Source organism: Lagopus leucura, unplaced genomic scaffold (assembly GCF_019238085.1).
Source record: "Lagopus leucura isolate 7727_CA_CO unplaced genomic scaffold, USGS_WTPT01 Super-Scaffold_760, whole genome shotgun sequence".
Classification (NCBI taxonomy): domain Eukaryota; kingdom Metazoa; phylum Chordata; class Aves; order Galliformes; family Phasianidae; genus Lagopus; species Lagopus leucura.
In genome coordinates this window covers 12,205,395-12,226,940 of record NW_024962257.1, presented here as the reverse complement: position 1 = coordinate 12,226,940, position 21,546 = coordinate 12,205,395, and the positions used below count along the sequence as shown (strand labels likewise).

Genomic DNA, 21,546 nt, shown 5'->3' with positions numbered 1-21,546 from the left:
AATGGCTGAATGTCCTCCAGAGTACAGAATCGTTTTACAAGCAAGGATGGTCTTTTCTGTGCTTCTGTGCATGCTCTGTTAACTGCTTTACCTGACGGCACTCCGTACTGATTTGGTCCACAGCAAAGCAATGCCTTTGTATCTTCTGGTGCTGTGCTCTTTACAAGGCTGGCAACAGCACTGTTCACCTTATCATTTGAGAGTTGTTATCAGCAAAATATGCCACGCTGATTGGCAGGGAATACTTTGTGATATCCCAGCTTGAATTAAGGAAAAACTCAACCTAGAGCTCTTGGTTCTAATGTGACACTTGTCCCAGGCTGTCTGGTCAATCATGGCCAGTGGCAGTTAAGTTTGAGCAGTGACCAGAGCTTCTGACTGCTCAGAGGTCTTTGCAGTGGCTGGAGGACAGTGTTCTCCCAATTCTCACGTTATGAAGCTATACCCTGGAACTCAGAATTAGTGTAGGAGAGACATCATCCTGTTATTGTGATGGGTTAACATCTTCCTTGTAAAGCTGGAGTTAGACTTGTCTGTCACTGGGCCTGTGGAGGTCTGTTGTTTTCTGCAGTGTAGGCCTGTTGGGCGAGGGATCTTCCTCTCTGTTTTGTCAACATGCTCTGAACACAGTGTTAGTAGCTCAACAGCACAAAGGCTGTGGTAGTAAAACCAGCTTTGGTTGTTCCCACCCTGTTTTATAGTCCACTGCCTGCTCCTTTGTGCCAGAGCTGGCATGGTTCAGAGATCACGTGGCAGAAAGGGGCATAAAACCCTGTTTTGCCACTGCAGCCCCTTGTAAGTTGTGCTGTATGTAGTGAAATGTATTTTTTGGGGCAGACAGTGCTGGGGGTTCTGGATGCAGGAGATGCTGGATGTTAGCTCTGGTTCCCTTCCCAGAGGCATTTGGCCCAGCCTGGCAGTGCTGGGACTTGGTTGCATTTCACTGATGGCCCTTGGGTAAATGGGACAGTTGTGACTTCTCTAGGAGGCTGGCATAGAGGACTGCTTGGTGGTTCTGTAGTGCTGTTGGTGCTGTGTACCTCTGGGGAAGCATATGAAGAGTAGAGAACTGGGAAATTGGTCTGAATGGACCTTGCTTTCCAGAATGGCCCTATGCCATGTAGTGTTTCTCACTGCAGTCCTGTCCTGCAGAGGCAAAGGGCAGCTCTTAGTGCTTTGCTGTGTGATGCTGCTGTTATATCAGTCCTCGTTCTTCCTGGGTTTCCTGCAGAAGATAACTGTGTGCTGGGTGGGAAGCCAGCGTTGCTTTGGCTCTTGATTTAGCAAGGTAGCTTTTGCTAGGCTGCTGCACCCCAAGGCTCCTCTGACATGCGGTGTTTCCAGGCAGGTCAGTATGATCCAATCTGACCTTGCCTGTCTGTGCTGCTTTCCCTCTCCATGCTCACCTTCTTCCCTTTCCCTCCCCTTTTTGTATTCCCAGTGAATGGCTGCCAGCCCCTGCCAGCTCTGCCTCTTAGAGCTTCCACTTGTGATTCCTGGAAGGCAGACAGGCGTGAATGAATAAGAGCCTAACAGAGAGCAATCACTTGTTACAGCAAGTCTTCTTTTACCCCTTTCTTCAGATACAGCACAAAGAATCCCTCTCTGCAGTCTGAGACGGTTCATTACAAGAGAGGGGTAAGCCAGCAATTCTCCCTGCCTTCTTTCAAGATTGATTTCTCAGACTGGAAGGATGACGAGGTAAGTCTTTTCTTCGCATTGCCTTCTTTCCACAACTCTGTTGCCCCAGAAGCATTGGCCTCTGTTTAGTATCACTGAGATACGGCTGGAAGATTTGCACTCAGAGCTGCCACAGCACGTTTTGTGGGTGTGAGACAAACAGGGCCTTGGGAGCAGCAGATATGAACACTGCCTGGGAACTTGGCAAAAAGATGAGGGAAACAGGGAAGAAAAGAAACTGAAAGAAGCAACTTCTGATAACGCTGATCAGCTGGCATCCCAGCAGCTGGCGTACGAGAGAGACAGCAGAGATTGGCACAGGAGCTGTTCCCAGAGCAACCCACACTCTGCAGCCTTGTTCTCCCTGTCAGCCAGAGAACTTGTGGGAACAAATGTGCCCCTGTTCACTTGCTAAGTCTTACCCGGTTACTTTGGGACAGAGCTGATAAAGATTCTGAAAGGGCCTGTCTTCATCTCTCCCTTTTGTTTTTTTTTGGCTTGTCATTTAGACCAGACTCCAGTGGTCTCCAAAATGGGATACATGCAAGGACAATTCATTAGAGTGTGAGAAGAACTTCAGCAGTAAACGTTGATAATTCATAAATTTATATATGTATATATACATATATATATATACACAAGGAGTGTATGACCAAAATTGTTATATTGATGGGAGTGAAAAATTGAAATAGTTTGGAGACTGCTGTTCTAAAAATAAGTCTTACTCTGTTTTAGGGCTGTGTCCTGCATTATGAGCTCAAGCAGTACTGTGCAGTGGGGGGACATTCTCCCCCCTGGGGCAGAGCCACACTGGTTCATTAATGCCAAATAAGGGGATGCCTTCATCCTTTTATTTTTCTTTAACCCGTAACTGCAAACAGATGAAGGTTTGGTTTTAATTAAGCTCTGTGGCTTTTACTACATAGCAAGATCTATGGAGTCCTATTAATTTTGGTATCTCTGTAGAATTCCAGTCCAGGCAGTAACTCTGCTTCTTGAGCCTCTAAATGTTGGCCCAAGATCCCTGCATGTTACACAAGGCAGAAAGGCTTTGCTGTTTGCCCTCCTCTGTGCAGAGCTGTCCTGAGACATTCCTCATGCACAGGAGTTGGTCTGTAGCTACTGCTAATACACTTGTTCCTGCAGACCCTTCTCCCAGGTCAAAATTAATACAATGCTCATTTCTTCTCTCAGGCTTGTATAAGAGCATTGTGTATGTGAACCCTAATAGGAAACACTACCTATTAAAAAATTAAGATTAAAAAAAAGGAAAAAGGAAAGAAAGAAAAGTCATCTTTCATGTATTTTGAAAAGATTGAATAGCTATTGTCTTGGAGTTGCAGTTTTAACTAGAATCAGTCGTGTGCTGTAACAGCGCTGTGCCAGTTAGCAGGAGCCTGCAGAGTCTGGCCTCCTGATGTCCTGGTTTCTCTGCCAATATATGATTTCACAAGTTCAGCCTACAAAAGCCTGGAAGAGCTGCTTTTCAACCCCTTCTGTCATCTGAGGGAACTGGAAAGTAGGAGCTCAGATCCCTTTCTTAAAGAGTTGGGAAGCTTGGTTTTCACTTTTGTTCCTGCCAGCAAGGTTTTAATTTGAGTACTAAAGTCACAGCTTTGACAGCTTAAAGGAGAAGGGAGATGCAGTGGAAAAGTAAGTTTCTAGCTCCCTTTGCTTGATTCTGCTGCATCCTCTGGTCTTTTTCATTGCTTTCATGGGGGCTCTGGTTGTTGAGACAATGTGGGACAAGCACTGTGATTCAGAAGTTTCTTTCCCCACTTTGGCTGTGTGTATACATTGTTTGTTTTTTTTCTCTCAAGTGCAGTAAAATGCTAAATCTTCTTAACTGTCCCCTGAAATGCAGTGCTTTTATCTGACAGCTGGCTGTTATCATTCAGCTGTGTACAGTTATGTGTTCAATTGCCCTCCTACTTCAGTGTTGGTGTTGTCAAAAAAAAAAAGACATTTGTTTCATGCTCTTGCTCAGTTAATACTTGGAGATGATGTAGTTCTTGGCTGGTCAGCAGAATGGAAAATAGTGTTATGTTGAGTTGTTATGTGGAAAAACCTTATAAAAACCTTGTAAAAACACCTTTTTACTTTGTTTTCATAACACACTGGTTTGCTTGTGAGCTATAGTGTAAGGCTTGTGTTGGCAGTTATTTTCAAGCCCCTAAAAATGATTGGGAAACGAGCCATTAAAGAGGCCTTTTGTTTGAGAATGCAATAGTTTATATGGTAAAGCAAGCACAGTTGGTTGCTTTACTGTGATGCGACTTTTCTTCCTCATGGACAAAAAGTAGCTGTTGTGTTATGGTGATAAATCAGAGCAGGAAGCAAAGCAAGGCCTTGAGCTTCTTTCAGCAGTCTTAATCAGCTGCCCTCAATTAATGATGTTTTTCGTTCTCTGGTATGCTGTAATAGCTCAAAAATACAGGATAGAAAATAGCAGCCCTATTAGTTTAATCTAACAAGTACTGAGATGTTAAATGATGCTTTTATGTTCTCTGTGTTACTCTGCTCATTTAAAAGGAGATTATGGTCACTTGAAGGAGGAATAAAATGTGGAATTGTCATACAGAGAATGAAAATCTGCAACCCTCAGGTTTGAAGAATATCGGAGACAGCAGGGCTCAAGGCAGAAGATCTTCCAGCACGTGCTTTCCATTTAGAGTGGGATATGCATATTTGAGCAGTTGTGTGCTTAATGCAGCTGGGAGCTATTTCTAGAAAACGTTCAGATCGTGTGCCTTTGAGCCACTCAACTACTGGCAGAAGAGCAGTAGGCTTGGGATTGCCTCTGCTCCCACACAGCCCATGGGAGACTGTGAGTTGTAGACCAGAGCACGTGCATGCAGCCAGTAGCAGAGGTGCAGCCATGTGAGCAGTGGGCTGAGGCCTCTTGGTGGATGGATGCAAAGATACATCATGTCCACGTGCAGTTATCAGCATTTAGCTGTAGTTCATCCAGAGTGGAACCATCTCCAGCTCTGCCAGGGCTTGCTGTGAGGGTTGCCTCGCATCCCATCTGGTGTTCTGGTTTGGCATTTTTGGCGATGGCTGAGATTTTCCTCCTGGTGTATCTTTTGAAAGCCTTAATGGAGGAAATGACAGCTCCAGTGGTGCAGAGGGTGAGGAAAGATCAGGAGGCCCCAAAGCATCACCTGAGGGACCCTGCGACGCTTTGAAGTGAGTCTCAGCTTTCACGGGAAACTGGAAACAGGCTGCCTGGAGCACCATGGTGAAAGGACACCTTTTTCTCTCTTGGCAAGAGATGAGACAAGAAAACCAAATCAGTAATTAATAGAAACACTAGAAATCCAGTATGTGAGCCACTTCTGTTCCTGGCACAGGACAGTGTTTGTAAGGTTGTATTTTTCTTGCGTGTATAAGATCACACGTAGCTTTTGAAGTGCTTTAATGAAGTGCAAGGCAAAGGAAGAAATTTAGTCTATTTTCCTTGCACTCAAGGAAACTCTCAACTCTTAAATTTTCACTCTCATCCATTAGAAGGTCAGGGACCTGAGCTTCATAACATGCCAAGAGATGGAAATCAGTCTGGTGTTTCTTCAAAGCGCAGTGTGAGCTTGAAGTTCTGCAGATTTCTTTCTACATCTTCAAGAACTTCATACAAGAATAAGGGTTGTTTTTTTGTGGTGTAGGGAACATAATGTGTACTGCTGTTCTGCAGTCACGGAATGGCTTGAGTTGGAGTGGACCTTACAGCCTCTCCAACCCCTCAGAAAGGGCTAAATTATCAATCAGGGCTAAATAATGCAGAGAATTCTGCTTTTAGTGCTTCCTGAGGCCTCATATCTCTGAGGCCCATGGGTGCAGCTGGGGTGGTAGCACAGCCTTTAGTGGGAGAGCCTGCTGCCCTTGCAGGTGAAAGCTTGGTATCCTGTAACTTCATTCTTCTACTGCTAATGCTATTGCAAGTCTTCAGACAGGCCTGGTGTCAATTGTCTAAATTGATGTTGTTTCTTTCCCTCAGCTGAACTTTGACTTGGACCGTGGTGTGTTTCCAGTGGTCATCAGAGCAGTGGTGGATGAAGGGGATGGTAAGCACAGCATATGCTCGCTCAGTCTTCTGTCTGGCTGGATGTTAAGTGACCCTTTATGGGATGCCTCGTTCTGCAAAAGCAAACACATCTTACAAGCAGCAAAGTTGTGGGGAGCCTTTCCAGAATGAAATTATTTCAGGAATTCACCATCACTTTCTTTCATTAAAAGAGTCGAGCTAATCACAGACTCTTACATAAAGATATGCTTTTAAGGGTAGCCTTGATTTTTTGACAGGAGAATTGGCTGGGTAGTTAGTGTTGGAGTGGGGTTTAGGATAGCTGGGGTTAGGTGTTGGCTCTGCCACCAGAGTCTGGCGCAAACTGGAACAAATGATTCCCTCTCTCTTTTTGTTTTGTGTTTGCTTTGTTTTGTAACACAAGGATGGAGTTTGTATCTTCTACCTCTTTGAGGTTTGAATCATCCTTGTGAAAGCTAGAGCTGTCTGTAGGGCTAAGGAACTCTCAGAAGAAAAGAAAGGGCTTTTAAATCCTCAGGCCACTGTTCAACCACAGACAAATTAATTCAGCACTTTAAAATTACATTCTTTTTCCCAAAGGAAGTTGAATGATATTAATAAAAGAGCATGACTTTTGATGGTAAATAATACTGCTGGTTACTTTTAAAGCACGCTGCCCTTTTAGAGAAGAGTGGGCAGTAAATGTTTAGATTGTTAATCACCTTGTGCTGTGTTTTCCTTTGGGTGTGTGTGCTTTTGGGCTCTGTGTGTTTGCACTCATTCTGAGCGCTGGTGATGGAAGGGGCACAAGAAAGTCACATGTTCCCTACAACTGATGGCTGTTGTGCTCAGCAGGACCAGCATTCCCCTTCTGCTTTTTGCAACTTTTGGTCCCAAACTGAAGAAAAATCAGAAAATCCCTTTTAGATTGTATTGTTTATTGCAGTTCGTGTGCTCTGCTTCCTGTGTGAAAGAAGTTCACTGCATTATTTTACAGTCCTCCAAGCAAACAGAACTGGAGGAAGCAATTTAAAGTGTGACCAACACAGCGTAGTGCAACAGAAAATAAATTGTTTTTAGAGTGCATCTGTTTTTACTGATTACAGGTGCTGTTAATAATATTGACATATATATCCTGACCACGGATAAAAAAACAACTTCCACTATTTGTTGAACTTTTGCCAATGTATTTCTACTTTATGTCAGACGTATTGAGAAAGACCAAAAATAGAGCAGGAGGCAGCATGGGAAGCATACATTTATGCATATAATATGTCAGCTCTTAGCCAACAGTGAACTGTCATCTATATTAATAGCCTGGAAACACAATTTCTTTTAAATCCTCTCCTGGATAGAATATCACCACAAAAATATGTGACACTTGAACAAGATTGGGAGAAATTGCTGTGTGTTCTGGTTCTTTTTTACTGATGAGATGGGCAGGAGCTAGACTTGTGTGTTTGGAGTATCTGGGAAACGACAGCTAGTTTGTGACTACTTGCAATGAATAAAATTGAATGGGAAATTAAAGTAGCAGTCAGCAAGATGTTGGTTTGGGCTGATTTCTGCCAGGGAGATGTTTGTGCTCCTTGAAGAATGTAAGCTTGCAGCGCTAGCACTCTTCATTCCTGCTTGTGGAACTGCTCTCAGTAAAGGTGCAGAAATCCTTAGGGGATGGAAGGTGCTGTGCTGCTCAGCCATATGTGCTGCTTGAATGAACAGCATATGAAGGGAAGCCATGTCTGTTATCTCTTCTTCGGCTGTTCAGACTGCAGTGAGGGACCTGCATTTCATTTACTCAGTGATCTGGAACAGACTGCCCTTGTCTGGCAGGGAGGGAGCATGCAGGTGAAATCCCAGTTCTAGCCCTCTGTTCTGGATACCACTGTGTTCCTGAGCACATCCTCATTGCTGTGACCATTCTTGGCTATCTTAGCATATCTGCAGCCCTGGACTCCTGTTCCAGAGACTGCTGTTTCCAAACACGGTCTCTGTGCCACAGCCCAGTGAATGGTTCCTGTTTTGCCTTTGTTGTTCATGGGGCCCCCAAAGAATCTATCAAGCTCCCATCCCTTTTTAGACATCACAGGAGTCATTCTCTTCAGCTGTTTACATTCTGGCACAGAGCTCATAGAGCTGCCTATCTGCTCTGCTGCATGTGCTGACCACAGCACTGGTATTCCAGGCAGGGCTGGGTGGTGGCATACCTTTCCTTCCTTTGGAGATTCCTCCAAGACTCCCATTTCCACAGTGTGATTGTAGTTAGACAAAATGTAGACAATTGGAGCTGAACAGAACTGTGGATTCTTGAGTCAGGACTGTGCCTTGGTTTCCTCTGTTTAGCACCTATGTTTCCCTGTGGCTTTTTTTGATGGTAGAGTCATGGATGCAGCATACAGAAACCTCTGTTGGCCCCTTGTGAATGCTGTTGGATTAAGAAGGGGGCCTCTGATTTGGAAGAGGAGGATGGGATATTTGTCACTGGGGAAAAAAAGATCTGATAACTGGACAGAGATGTTTTGCTGTCCAGACATAGGAGAAATAAAGGTTCTACAAGCATGTAGGATTAGACTATAATGAAGTAGTAAGTACTGGGGCTGGAAGGGCTGCCAGCTGCTGTTAAAACTGATAGATTTGTTTCTCTGTGGTAGATTCAGGTAACTACAGCCAAGAATACAGGGAGAGAGCAAAATGCCATTGAACTCTTTGTTTTAGTGTTTCTTATGCATCCTGTGTTTTAGCAGCTTCCCTATGAGTATCTTATAGGGGACAGTGTCAAAAGCCTCACCGAAGTCCTGCAGGGCAGCACGCACTGCTCCTCTCATCCATCAGGCTGGTCATTATAGAAGCTTATCAGGTTGGTCAGGCCTGATAATTGTTGAATCCATGTTGACTACTCCTGACAATTTCCTTCCCCTTCATGTGCCTGGAAATGATTTCCAGGATGAGCTGTTGCATCACGTTCCCACAGACTGAGGTGAAGCTGACTGGTCTGCGGGTCCCCAGGTCTTCCTTCTTTTAAACTGCAAAAGGAGGTGAAGGTGGTATCGGTTTAAAAAGTGCAAATTCTAAAATCTGACTAAAATTCAGCTCACGGTGATGTCATGCTTGTGCTGCTTTCAATGTTTAACCAGGAGCGTTCTGTCTTTCTGCAGTGGTGGTTGAGGTGACAGGCCATGCCCATGTTCTTCTGGCTGCATTTGAAAAGGTAAATGACTTCTCTTTTCCGTCCTTATCACTGTATATGTAAATATTTCCACGGGTCATTAGTTTGTGTTGATATATCACTTAGCACAGTGGGGTCCTGGCATGAAACTAGAGTTCAGGAGTGGCACTGGAGAACAAATAATAGCTTGCAGCAACTGCTGGGCAGTGTGTAATCACTGTTTGTACCTGAGCTGGTCAGTCAGCTAATTGTAGCTGGTGTTTCCTGTGTGTGGGGAGAGGGTGTGCCGTGGTACCTGTGATGTTTGAGAGTGGTAGATGTTGACCAAGGCTGCTAGTGTGCAGCTTTCCAGGGCCTTGTGGTCAGTTTACAAAACTGGATTTGCTGTGTCCAGAGCCTGCTGCACCTTTGTTTGGCCTTACCTTATGCTTAGCACCAAGCCCTTTTATGGCTCAGGGTACATCGTGCATGAAGGCTTCACTTTTCTTTGATAGTAGCTGACCTGAGCATTGCAGATGCAGGGAGGCTGAGCACAAGCTTTGATTGGAGTCTCTTCACATGATGACTGTACCTTGAAAACATTTACAAGATTCCTAGCTACTTTATGTTGTGTCTGGACACATGACCTGGGCAAGTGACATGTAGTGACATCCTAAGATGAGGCAAATGTTGCTGGAGTAGAGTTGGGCATGTTGAAGAGAGCAGCATTAGTGCTGTGCTGTTAGAACTTCCTGCTTCCAGGCTGGCATGTGGGCTGACTTCTCCTCAGTCTGCGCCATCCCTGCCATGTCCAGAAGTAAGCAGGAGTAAGTTGCCAGGACTTATCCTAGGTGGATAGTGTAGATGGTGATATTCTGAGTCAGAGGGCTTGGGCAGCACAGTCAGTCCTCAGGAAGCCCTGTGGTTGGAAGATGCTTGAGGTTTGTTTTGTTGTTAGCTCGGTATGCATTGGACTTACTGCGGACAATTAGATCTGTGAGAAATGAGATGGGCAGCTGCAGCACTTCTGGGACTGTTCTTCTAATTGCCTTGTCCACATGAGCTGGAAAGATCAAAATGTCTCTGGAATCCCTCAGTCATTGCTTGGCAGCACCTGGGGGAGGACAGTGTGGGCAGCAGGTCCTTGGGAAAGGCTGTAGAGTTTGGAGTCCTGCTGTCATCTTGGTGAGACTGCACTGTAGAATCCTAGCGCTTGGTAACTGTGCCTTGTAGAAATGTCTTTCCCTGAGATACCTTCCAATGGAACAAGCTTAGTTCCCATAGTTGTAAATGGCACCTAGGCTGTGACTGATAGCATAAAGTGCTACATCTCCCAGTGCATGTTAAATATGCTGGAGATTGTTAGAGCTGTTATGGTGTTTTCTGGGTCCCATACAGCTGCGAACCCTGAGAACACAGTCATGCAGCTGGCTTTGGGGAAGGAAGGGCAGTGCCAAGCCCTGCAGAGTGGTCTGGTGTGTATTGGGAGTGTGTTAATGTGAGGGCAGAAGTGAAGCGTTGGAAACTTCCGGCTCATGAGGAAAGTAGCTTAACCACTCCAGCTGTGGAAGCAGGCTTTCAAGAATTACAGATAATTTCCATGTACTGTGCAGAGCTTCTGAGCTGTCTGGATACATAAAGGTGATGGCAGATGTCCCCTGAGTGCTCAGGAAGCTGAACAACTGAATTGGGAACGGACTAAAGCGGCTCAGGCTGTTCCATCAATGCTGGCTCATGCCTTGTGTCCAGCTCAAAGGCTGAATCTGCTTCCCTTCTTTTCCCAGTCTGTGTGTGCTCTGAGAGAGAGGTGCCAGTGAGGCCACTCCTGACTTCTGATCTTCCATCTGAATGCTTAAAACAAGATAAAAAAAATTTTTTAAAGGTCAGAGGGCAAAGTGCTTACAGAGTTCTTTTTCCTTCTGTACTTAGAATAATTGCAGCTTTTGAAGTGTAGGTATATCAATCTGGAGGAGGTTTTTGCTAATAATCACTGCTGCTGATCAGCAAAGTATGTTTGGAGGACAGGCAGGTCAGCAGCCTCAGCAGCTCGCTGTTGGTGTGCGTCTTTAAGAGCAGAACAGTAACCTTGACACTGCACAGTGTCTGACTTTGTAGCTTTCCCAAGGTCAGAAACTTGGCACGTTGTGTTTGGCTGGAAAACAGTACTGTTTTGTCTTTTGGTGTAACATTTTTGTGCCTTCCTTCTGAAACTCCTCCAGCAAACAGATGCGTGTCTGCAGCTGCTCGCAGCAGTAGGCCTTGTTGGAGTTTCCCCTCAATCTCCTTCCGTGCTCTCAATACTCTGGCAGAGGAGTTGGTTTGATTCACATCACTTGGCACTTGGGGATGAGGGAGAAAATAGAACTGGCACATTATTCCTGATGCTAATTCTGACACCAGGTACACACAGAATTGTTACAGTCGTGCCTGCTGCAGCCATGCCAATGACGTGCTAGGGGTGCTGAGGCAGAGTACATGTTTCTGACTGCAGCCAGTGGCCAAGCCTTGCTCTCAGCCTTGTGCCACCCCCTGCTCTCCTGGGGCTCCAGCCTCGAGAATGGCTCTGACTCTGGATGTTACCTAGGGAGTTAACAAATACCTCCTGCCAATTATTGCTGCATTTGTTGAAGAAATGTTTGCACCCAGCTGGACTGGCTGCACCCTGAAAGCATGCAGTGTGCCAATGGATTTCTGTGCGTGCTCTGACCCACTTGAGCCAAGAGGCTAATAACTGGAGCCAGCTCCATCTGCCTCTGTGCTGCAGTGAACAAGGAGCACACTGATGCCCTGTTGCACTGCCTGCTGGGAGCGGTTGGTGTTCAGGTTATAATACACATGCCACTTTTCCCTTAGCTAAGAGATGACAACTGATCATTAACCTGCTTTAATTTTTGTACATTTTGTCTGTTTAATGTGTTTCTTTTTTATTTTTTTTCCTCCAAGCATGTCGATGGCAGTTTCTCTGTGAAGCCATTAAAACAGAAGCAGATTGTAAGTACTTGTTTGTTGCTGATTAAAGTCGTATTTGTGTGCCAGAAACACTCAGTGGTACCTGGTGGGAAGCTTTGATATTAGTTCACCAAAGGCCTGACAGCTTGGCTACTTAGCTCAGATAGCACCAGCAAAGAGGGTTAGTGTTGGGCTGGATGTTGTGTGCCGTGTGTGTTGGGGGAACAAACATGGCAGTGCAGTCATGCAAGCCTGTTTATTCTTCTCTGCAAGTCAGGCACTGTATAAATTCAGTCTTCCTTATATATTGCTGCCTCACAGATATTTGGTGCTTTTATGAAATTGGGACCGCAGTGCTGATGTTTTGATCTCTGTGTAGGTGTGTGTAAATTAGGTTTGTGTAAATGAGCTTAAGGACTATGGATGTTAAGTAACATGAGCCACATCTGTGTGTCCACACTGCCTGGTTGCTTTAGGTTCTGTGTTTTGTGCTGTGGAAGGATATCTTTGCTGACTCATGTCCTACGTAGAGGCTGATTACTGTTAGGTTTCCACATATGTGGATGTGAAAATAATAAGGGATCTTATGCGTATCTTCTCCCTGCATGAGCTTCCTTTTTGTGTCTGTAGTATCTCTGGAGAAATCCCATGGATTGAAACCTTTTGGCCCAACCTGCCCGTCCCCTGTGAGTATCCTGGGACTTGAGCAGGCACAGACACCGTTGTTCTTTGACTCTAGCTTATACAGACTGCACACATGAGGAGGGCAAGGCAAGAAGGAAGAATGGCAAACAAAATGTTAGGGATTTGTAGCCCTCTTTTAGCCCGGTCCAGTGTGGTGCAATGCGCAGAAACTGTGCAAAGCCTTATCAAGATTGAAATTGCACTTAGTCCTGCGTGGAGAGAAATGCATAAGCAAATGCAGACTTCTAAAGATTGCCAAGAGTTTAAGCTTCTGAAAGACAATTGGGTAGCAATCCTGCTGCAAGATCAGATTGAAATGTCTTGGTGACAGCGAAGAAATAAGGTTGAACATACAAGTAGGCTGTTCAAATGGATCTGGGAGATGCTCTGTTTTCTGAGAAACTGACTTAAATAGCCTGGCAGCTTTGGTATGCATCTTGCATATTGTATGAAGGATAATGCTCTTCAGGTTAGATCAATCCAATCTGATATTGTTCTGGTGCATGGTCTTAAGAGACACAAAATATGAGGTAGGAATTCAGCAGATCGTGTGGTACTGAGAGCAGTGATTCAGTCATGTTACTTTGGAGTCCTCGCAGAGCAGTGGCTTATGTAAAACTTGGCTGAAGTAAGGGGACTTTCAGTACCTGACTGGCTTCCTCCTACCATTCCTGCATCTGCTGTAGTCTTGTCATCCCTTTCATTGCTGGAGCTCTCATCAAGTCTGAGCATTACTCACCAGATCTGTCTGGATTCTTCCCACATCTTGAAATTACTTCCTTGTTGCTTGGAAACTCGACCCTTCTCGTCCTTGTTGCCGTAACCTCCATCCTCACTGCAGTACACACAGCATGCAGTGTTCTCATTTCCTTGTTGTTCTTGAACATACAATATTTGTATGATAATCACGGATAAGTTCAGCTTTGTGCTTCGTGCTGCAGAAATATGCTTTTGCATCGCCTTTTTTTCCATCCTCGTTTCACACTAATGCTCCTCAGATTCTCCTCTTAGCCATGCTTGGCTCTTTTCTGCAGCTTTACCTCCTCTGTGACTGATCCAGTCATAGAGGCTTGTTGGTGCTCCCTGCTCCTCATCAGGCACTTCTGCAGCACGTTGTTGGGACTGTCCTGTTTTCAAGAACAGTATGGGTGAACTGACAGACAAACCTTTTGTTTTTGAAAATCATTCTGCACTGTGACTTTTGGTTGCCTTTTTTCTTTGTTTCAGAGCATTATCTTGTCTGATGACTGTATTAGGATGAGCAGTCCCTTTCCCGATAGAAATGTTGATAGAAATTAGCTGCCTCAGAGCAACAGCTGTAAATGGCTTTGTCTCTGCAGAACCTATCTTGCAGATTTCTTTCAGATAAGATTTCTAAGCTGTCTGTGCTGAGACCGAGTGGTTATGAAGTTGGTGTTTGAAGCAGACTGGGGAGAAGGTGCAGGCTTCTTGCCCTTGAGAGTTTACAAGAGTTTGGAATAAACTACACCCAGCAGAAAGCCACAAGGTTCACTCCCTTGAACTGGCCAGAACTGCATCAGTCAGGGTTCTGCACCCCAGTGCTGTGCTGCAGCTGCAGTGTGAGCTCCCCCACGTGCCTGGTGCAGAATGCAAGCCCTGGAGGTACGTGGGGTAAAAAGGCAGATGGGAGGGAAGTGTGAGCTGTTTTGGAGTATGAGCTGCGGTTTTCAGCCAGCAAAGTTCCGTGTTCAGTAACTCACTGAACTGTGAGTGCTGTGCATCTGTCCTTCAGGTTTGCTCCTGCCCAGCAGAAGCAGCCTTAGCTCTCCCTGTCAGGGCTTCATTACAGTGCTGGAAATGAGTTACCAGCCTGAGCCCTGCGCTCGTCCTTCCTCTGAGCTTGGTTCTATTGCAGCGTGGTTCCTGGCTGAGTCCCAGGTCTGCATCCTACAGGTGTTGTTAGCAGCCAGCCAGGGATGGTTCCAGAAATCAGTGCACAAGGGCACGCATGTGGTGGGAACATCCAGAAGAGTTCATTCTGCAGGGAGAGCTGTGTGCTGTGCTGGAAAAGGCTGCTGAGCTCTGAGGGAGCAGAGCAGTGTGGTGCTAGCTGCACCATGTTCCACATTTTCTTCTGCTCAGAGAGGAGCATTACAATGGTGAGCTGACAGAAAGCAGCTTGTTTATCTTGCCTTTTATTTAATGACGTGCATACATGGCTATGAGCTCTCTGAATTGATGTTGGATTGCTATGCACATTAATGCACTGTGTGCATCGTTCTCCATTTAGTGCTCTGGGCTTCCCAAATGGAGGACTGTGTTGCTAGAAGTGCTCTCTAAGGAAGTTCCTTCCCTACCACAACATGGTTAGCTGACTCTTGCAGTGAAGCAGCGTGTGCTTGTCTGTCTGTGCTGGCACAGCATGTCCTTCCCACTCAGTGTTTGGTTGTCGGTGCTTTTTTTTCTTGGCAGTTTGTAAAATTTAATGCTTACATGTTCTCTCCCATCGGTTTTAAAATAGAAGTAAACTCTTGCTAGAAGAACACACAGTACCACTGAAACTAATGTAGCATCTACATCTATAGGAGCACAGAGCAGAAGTATGGAGTATGTTGGGAATAATCCATCTGTGTAATGCTATAAATGCTTCCCCATTGCAGCCTTTCTTCTGTCTGCCCCTCCTTGCCAGTGCCAGGATTCCTGGGTGCTTTGTGTGCACGGATCTCTTAAGCTCTTTGGGAGCAGGAAGCAGCAGCTAATGAGCTGGACTGCTTTGTTCTCTCAGCCAAAATCAGCCATAGTGTATGTACCAACCTGCTCTTAAATGAAAAGGAAAGAACATGGTTGAATGGGAACAGATGGAATAAAGAGAGCCAGAGAGGAAGCATGATCTGCAGTTGGCCAGTGGCTCTTGTGTGCATCAGCTGGGTCTGAATTTAGCAACAGAAGCCTTGGGAAGGATGACGTGCTGCGGGAGAGATGAGAAGGTGAGGGACAGCACAGTGTAGTATCACCTATTGCTAATTGACCCCTGCAGTTTTAAAACTTAGACATCTTGTAGTAAGAGCCATGTTGTGCTGCTCGCTCTTTTCTTAGTAGGGCCACATGAGCTTCTTGTGGGATTTCTTTTGAAGCAAGCAGTAAAATGAACACAGAATCCTGCAGAGACTTGGGTCTCTCCCTTCCTGATGTATTTTGCTCTTTGAGCTGGCCGTTGTGCACTCACTATCACTCAGCATGATCCTCAGAGGAGTCGGGATGCTGTGAAAAGACTCTCTTTGACATGTTGAGTTATAAAAGGACAGCTCCCACATAATTGTTCACAAACTTCCTGAGACGCTGCAGAGGATTTTGCTCGACGGTCCAACTGCTGACCTCATTGCCTTGAAATGCAGGCCTAGAACAGATTGTAAGCTGCATGCTGAGTTAAATGGGCAGACTCTGGAATTGGTTTGTTAAAGCTGCTGCATCCCAGCTCAGAGCATTTCTAAACTAGTAGGCAGGCTGGATGTAACTAGCTTGTGCTCCCATCTTGGCATGGAGCGTGTTCTGCAGCACTGCAATCCGACAGCACAGCCATTGCTCTTCTGAGCACCTGGCTTGACAGAGGAGGAGGAGCAAGGCTGATAGCGCCTGGAAATGCCACAAGCCCTAGAAAAACGCTGAGCCATTGTAACATTGCATTCCCAGTGGCTTGGCTTCACTGCATGGTGTCAACTGGACAGTTTCTGGAGCTAACAGGAAAGTGTTTCATACCATTCCTCACCATATGTGTCAGTTTGTTACCTTCCAGCTGCTTTGCTGTTGCTTTGTGAAGAGGAGCAGGTGTGCAGAGCTACCTCAGAGCAGCATCTCTGTAATGTTCCATACAGCTGTGAGAGTGTTGTGCTGTACTTGCTGGCTGAGCTATGGAGCCATGGAGAACACCACACAGGAGTTGCTTCTTTGGGACCTGAGCCATCAGCCTTTCTTGTGCTGCTTTAATTTAGCTGCTCAGGGTAGTTTGGGGGCAGCTGCTAGCATCTGCATAAAGACATGGTTCAGAGGAGTTCATTCTGTGCTGGGGGTTGTGTGCCTGGCAGTGCTTTCTGCTACCACACACCGCAATTTAAAGATGCCACCAAGGGCCTGGAGATGGTCATAAATGGCAGTGCACTAAGGGAGATAGTTTGTCTGTCTTCAGTAGCTTGCCCTTACGCTCCCAGGCAACAAGGGAGGCATAGTGCAGTCCTGGATGTGCAAGTAATGAGCCATTGGCACAGCAGCACACTGAGGACCATCCCTAGCCTCTCCTTGTATGAGATTACGAAGATGGATGGAAATCCATCTTGGCTAAGGTGAGCAGTGCTTCACAGAGGGAAGGGACTGTGGGAGGCTGGTTTTATCTGGCTTCTGTGAATTTTGGGCATATGTTACTTTGTGATTTCTGTGATGAACAGAGTGTTTTTAAGATGATCTTGGTAGTGACTGAAGCGGCCAGTCGAGCTCTCAGCTCACCAGGTGGGGTAGGCACCACTTTGGAGCAAGGACACGTTCATTCTCCTGCAGTCTTTTGTGATGTTTGCTTCTATTAATGGTTTCCAGTAACTCTAGGAGAGCCAGTTGCCATGGGTGTTGCATGGACGTCTTGACACAGGGAAGGAGGGAAGATAATCTCAAAACAGCAATTGCAGAGCAGCTGGTAGAACTCCAACTGTTATCTTTCTCCCTAGGTTGACCGGGTGAGCTACCTGCTTCAGGAGATCTATGGCATTGAGAACAAAAACAACCAAGAGACCAAGGTAAGGGTGCTCAGAAGACTCCTGCTCCCTGGGCTGTGGGTTTCCAGCTTGCTTCTTCCACTTTCAAGTTTACATACGAGTTTTGGCACTGTAATTAAAGATGCTTTACAAGATGGCCATCAAGTCTGTGGCGCTACTGCAGGCACTGAAGAAGCCCAGGAATGATAGGCCTTCACTGCAAGGCTCAAACAGTGTGATTGTGCTGAGATAATTTCAGATAGTCTGAGCCTCATGAGGATCTTTCCTGGAGCACAGGGAGGGGAGGGCATCAGTGCCCCTCAGTGTTTCAGAGCCAGGAGACAGTGTGAACTGCTGCTATCAGTGCCCTGAGGTTACTGGCCAATCTGGATGCTTCCCAGTGTACAGACGAGAGGCTCTTTTTTTCTCATTGACTGTTAATGAGCATTGCCTCTCCACAGTCAAGGTACCTGTGTTTGGTGTCCATGCTTTTCTGCTGTGGCTCTTCAAACATCTGTTGTTTTGTTCTGGGAGGACTGCATGTTCCTGTAGCACTGCATGAAACTGAGCTATGTAGAACTTGCAAGATCAACCTGGATTTGTGTACAGGAGGGAGCACAGCATTGGTGACATGAGGGGATATATATGCAAGTGCCTTAACCAGAAGCACCGCCTGTCTTCGGGCAGGAGCTTCTCCCGAATCCTGGTTTGCTGCACAGCCCCAAGCATGTTGTGTGACTGCTTTGTGCTTGCAGTAGCCTTACACAGGGCTGCCCTTTGCTGCCATCTGGGCTGCAGAGCATATGAAGTGCTGGTCCCAGACTGCTATTCTGAGTATTAGCGTGTGATTTGCAAACAGTGGAGCAGCCACAGTGCAAGACAAGCTGGATTTCCTCTCCAAGTAATGCAGTGTCCTGCCTGAAGCATACTGTAATCTCTGCCTGCCTGTGCCAACAGGTAACACCTGAAAAGGCAGAAGACAGAAGATCTATTTTGCATTTTCCATTCTCCTGCCAAATTTTTGCCTCTCATTTCAGCCTTCAGATGATGAGAACAGCGACAACAGCAATGAGTGCGTGGTTTGCCTGTCAGACCTCCGGGACACTCTCATTCTGCCCTGCAGACACCTCTGTCTGTGTAACTCCTGTGCTGACACCCTGCGCTACCAGGCCAACAACTGCCCCATCTGCAGGCTGCGTGAGTTTCCTGCCCAGGGAACAAGGGCATCTTTCTCCCTTCCTGTGCTTCTGTTAAGTCAGTAGAGGCTGTGAGGATGTGTATGTATTGTATTTAACCCACCCCAGGGCTCCGTACCAAATGTGCCACTCTTCTGGGTGATGTGTGGAGGTTCCTGGCATCTAAAATAACTGTCCTTGAACAGGGAAGGAATACAGTGGGAGAAAGGCCATTTGACTGGGGCCTCTTAAGGCCCCTTCTCCTAAGTGAGGTGTATGGCAGCAATGGCTCTGGTGCAGCTGAAATTGCAGTGCCATCCTAGTCTTGTTAACATGACTCCCTCAACATTTCTTTTAAAGGCAGACTGAAACCCCACGTCGCTCTGATGCTTTCTGGCCCTGCACCCTTCTCTAGACCTCATCTCTTACCCTGCACGCTGCTGCCTTCTCTGTTTGCGTGTGGATCACTCCGGTGATTCTACCTTCTTGCTACTCTGGGGCTAGCAAGGTGGGCACTGAGTGCACAGAACCGATTTTCTTTTTTCCTCAAAGCTCCCAGAGTGTTGAGAGGATCTGCTTAAACCTCCACTGCTCGGTTCCTAAAGTTGGAATAACTGAAATACCCATTTTGACATTCAGACAATATTTGCTAAATTCCTTGTCTTTTTGCAAAAGCACAGAGATGCAGGAGTGTTTTGAGAAAATGCCTGTGTCTTGGCTGGAGTAGCAGATCCCTGTTTTTTACCCTGTGCTTTATCTTGGAGATATTTGATCGTTCCTTCTTATGAAAAGGATGAAGAGCCTAAGACAGATGTTTGGCCTGAGAAGTTAAGTCTGAAAAGTTCAAACTCGGCAAAGATACAGTAACTGAAAGCAAGAACTCATCAGAGGAAGTGCTAGACAGCCTTGACTACAGGTAGCACAGCTTAAGATATGGAGCAGCATTATCTCATCTGCATTCTGCAGTGAAGTAGGTTGTTTATGTTTGGAAGGTGTCTGCTTGCTGTACCTCCTGGGAATCTGTATCTGAGGAGTGTAGAGACAGTGAGGATAGATTGGCACCTCTGGCTTTAGCCTGATCTTGAAAGTGTAGGGTGCAGTAAGAAGCAGGGAGATGCCTGGACTTTTCCTGGTATACAAGCAAGTTCTTACAGCTGTGTCAGAACAGATGTCTAGCTCATTCATGTGCGCCTGTGGCACTGAACTGACAGTATTAAAGCTCTGCAGATAGAAAATGGGACCGTGGGCATGAAGAGCAGACTAAAGCTGTCGTGGGAAGGCTGAGGGCTCGCTGTGCTGTGGCTGGCTGTTCACCTGTGTGCTCTTTTCTTGTAGCCTTCCGTGCCCTGCTGCAGATTCGAGCTGTGAGAAAAAAGCCAGGGGCTCTGTCACCGGTGTCATTCAGCCCCGTCCTGGCACAGAGCGTTGACCATGATGAGCATTCTGTAAGTAATTCACTGCAACCCTTTACACAAAACCTGGATGCTGGTCTCAGCCTGGGCAGGCAGCTTGTGTGTTGCTTGGCCTGTTGACCTGTGTCCCTCAGACCTCAGGAGGTTTGCTCAGGCCTTGGAGTAAAGCCTTCCTGCGTTATGCAGTGCCTTTCCTCAACTCTTCTATAGAGCTGGGACTTCTGCTTTCATATGTTAGTAGTAGTAAAGGTACAGAAATGTGGCAGACACTGGGACAGCAGGCTGGGCAAATGGGGTTACCATTCAACTCTGGATTGTCGGTGTGGCAGCACACTGTGATGAAACCCCCTGGCTCTGGGATACTCAGCACAGTAGGAGAGAGGCCTCTTTGTGCCAGCTTCCCTGAGTGATTAGGGTCTGGGTGGCAGCTGAGTGAGCGCAGGATGGAAAATGCAGTGCTGTTGGCCTCCAGACCAAATCACATACCTCTGGTGTGCTGAGGGCAGAAGCTCGTTGCCTGAGCAGTGCTATTGCACAGCTGGCTCTGGCGAGACATGAGGTCAGACTGAGGAGTTCTCCCTCTAGATGATCTTGCAGGCCTTAATGAGAACAGAAAAGGCTTGTTACAGGAACAGCCTGGTTTTATCCATGTATCCTCTTCAGCACTGTAGCCCTGCTGTCTACAACTGGGGCTAAGAAATAGAGCAGGGGAAGAAACTGAAGGACAGAGTGTAGTGTAGGGGAGAGCAGGCGCTGTCACCTGGAGCAAGGTGAGGAATTGCTGGGTGTCTCTGCGTTGCTAACCTCTAGGAAAAAAATAAAAAAAACTACTTTAAAACATGGTTTTCTCTTGACAGTGTCTCTTTAAACCCCCTAAAGTGAACACTGTCACCCTGCCCAGCAGGAAACCTAAAAGGAAAACAGTAAGTGGACTCAGTTGTATTTGTATCCCATGGCAATTATTTGCCAGAGGCTTCACTGGCACGTGAAAGTGTTACAAACATGAGGGCTTGCTAAAATGCTGGATTTGACTTGTGCTCCTGCACAGCCTGCAACACATGAGCACTGTCTCCATGTTAGTGGTGAGGTGCTCACAGCCTGCACAAATGATCACTAACCTTTCTGGCTTGCGTACGGAGGAATAAACTGTAGGGACCCGGTGGGTGACTGCCTCTGGGTCCTGAGCCTGGCTGCAGAAGACATTTCATAGCTTTGTAGGAACACAAGCAAGCTGCTGTCCCCTTGGCTCACCCAAAAGCTTCCTCTCACTTGTCTCATCCAGTTTGGAGTGTGCACTTCTCACTGTGGTTCCCACACTGGCTCTGAAACACAGAAGTAGGCAAATAGGCACAGCTGGACTTGCACTAGGACTCCTGGCTGCAATGAGCTGCTTTGCTTTTACAGAAACAGGAAGGATAGAGCTTGTTCTGTTGAGGAGTGTCCAAGATGGTGTGAGAGTGTGTAACTGGAATATCATCCTGGGGATGGCATGAAAGGCAACTGTGGGAGACCAGGAACTGGGAAGGGGAAAGGTGAGGGAGGCCCCTCTGCCCCAGGAAGGGGCCCTCACTGTGTAATCCTATGCAACTATAGTTGTCAACAGTATTAAGGAGGCTGCAGTTTTCCTCATGCCGGTCCAGACGCTCAGGCTGAGGAGGAACGTGGCTTATCATATCTGGAGAAAACCTAGGGCTGGGTTCAGTAATGGGGCTGTCACAAGTTTGATGTGACCCTGGCTCCGCACAAGCCTCAGACAGCAGCTTGTACTTTGCTGGAGCTC

General features: G+C 46.5%; 1 protein-coding gene across 5 annotated transcripts in view; it reads left to right on the top strand.

Moving 5' to 3' along the window:
- MGRN1 (mahogunin ring finger 1) overlaps positions 1 to 21,546 on the top strand; it is a 47,518-nt gene that overhangs the window by 20,516 nt on the left and 5,456 nt on the right. For 3 of the 5 annotated variants that reach the window (XM_042864576.1, XM_042864578.1, XM_042864579.1), the window contains exons 5-12: positions 1,584 to 1,701; positions 5,675 to 5,741; positions 8,857 to 8,909; positions 11,790 to 11,837; positions 17,153 to 17,221; positions 18,217 to 18,376; positions 19,690 to 19,799; positions 20,624 to 20,689. In XM_042864576.1, the coding sequence (XP_042720510.1) occupies positions 1,584 to 1,701; positions 5,675 to 5,741; positions 8,857 to 8,909; positions 11,790 to 11,837; positions 17,153 to 17,221; positions 18,217 to 18,376; positions 19,690 to 19,799; positions 20,624 to 20,689 (691 nt within the window). The remainder of the gene's footprint in view (positions 1 to 1,583; positions 1,702 to 5,674; positions 5,742 to 8,856; positions 8,910 to 11,789; positions 11,838 to 17,152; positions 17,222 to 18,216; positions 18,377 to 19,689; positions 19,800 to 20,623; positions 20,690 to 21,546) is intronic. The other 2 variants (XM_042864577.1, XM_042864581.1) reach the window with 1 other exon arrangement.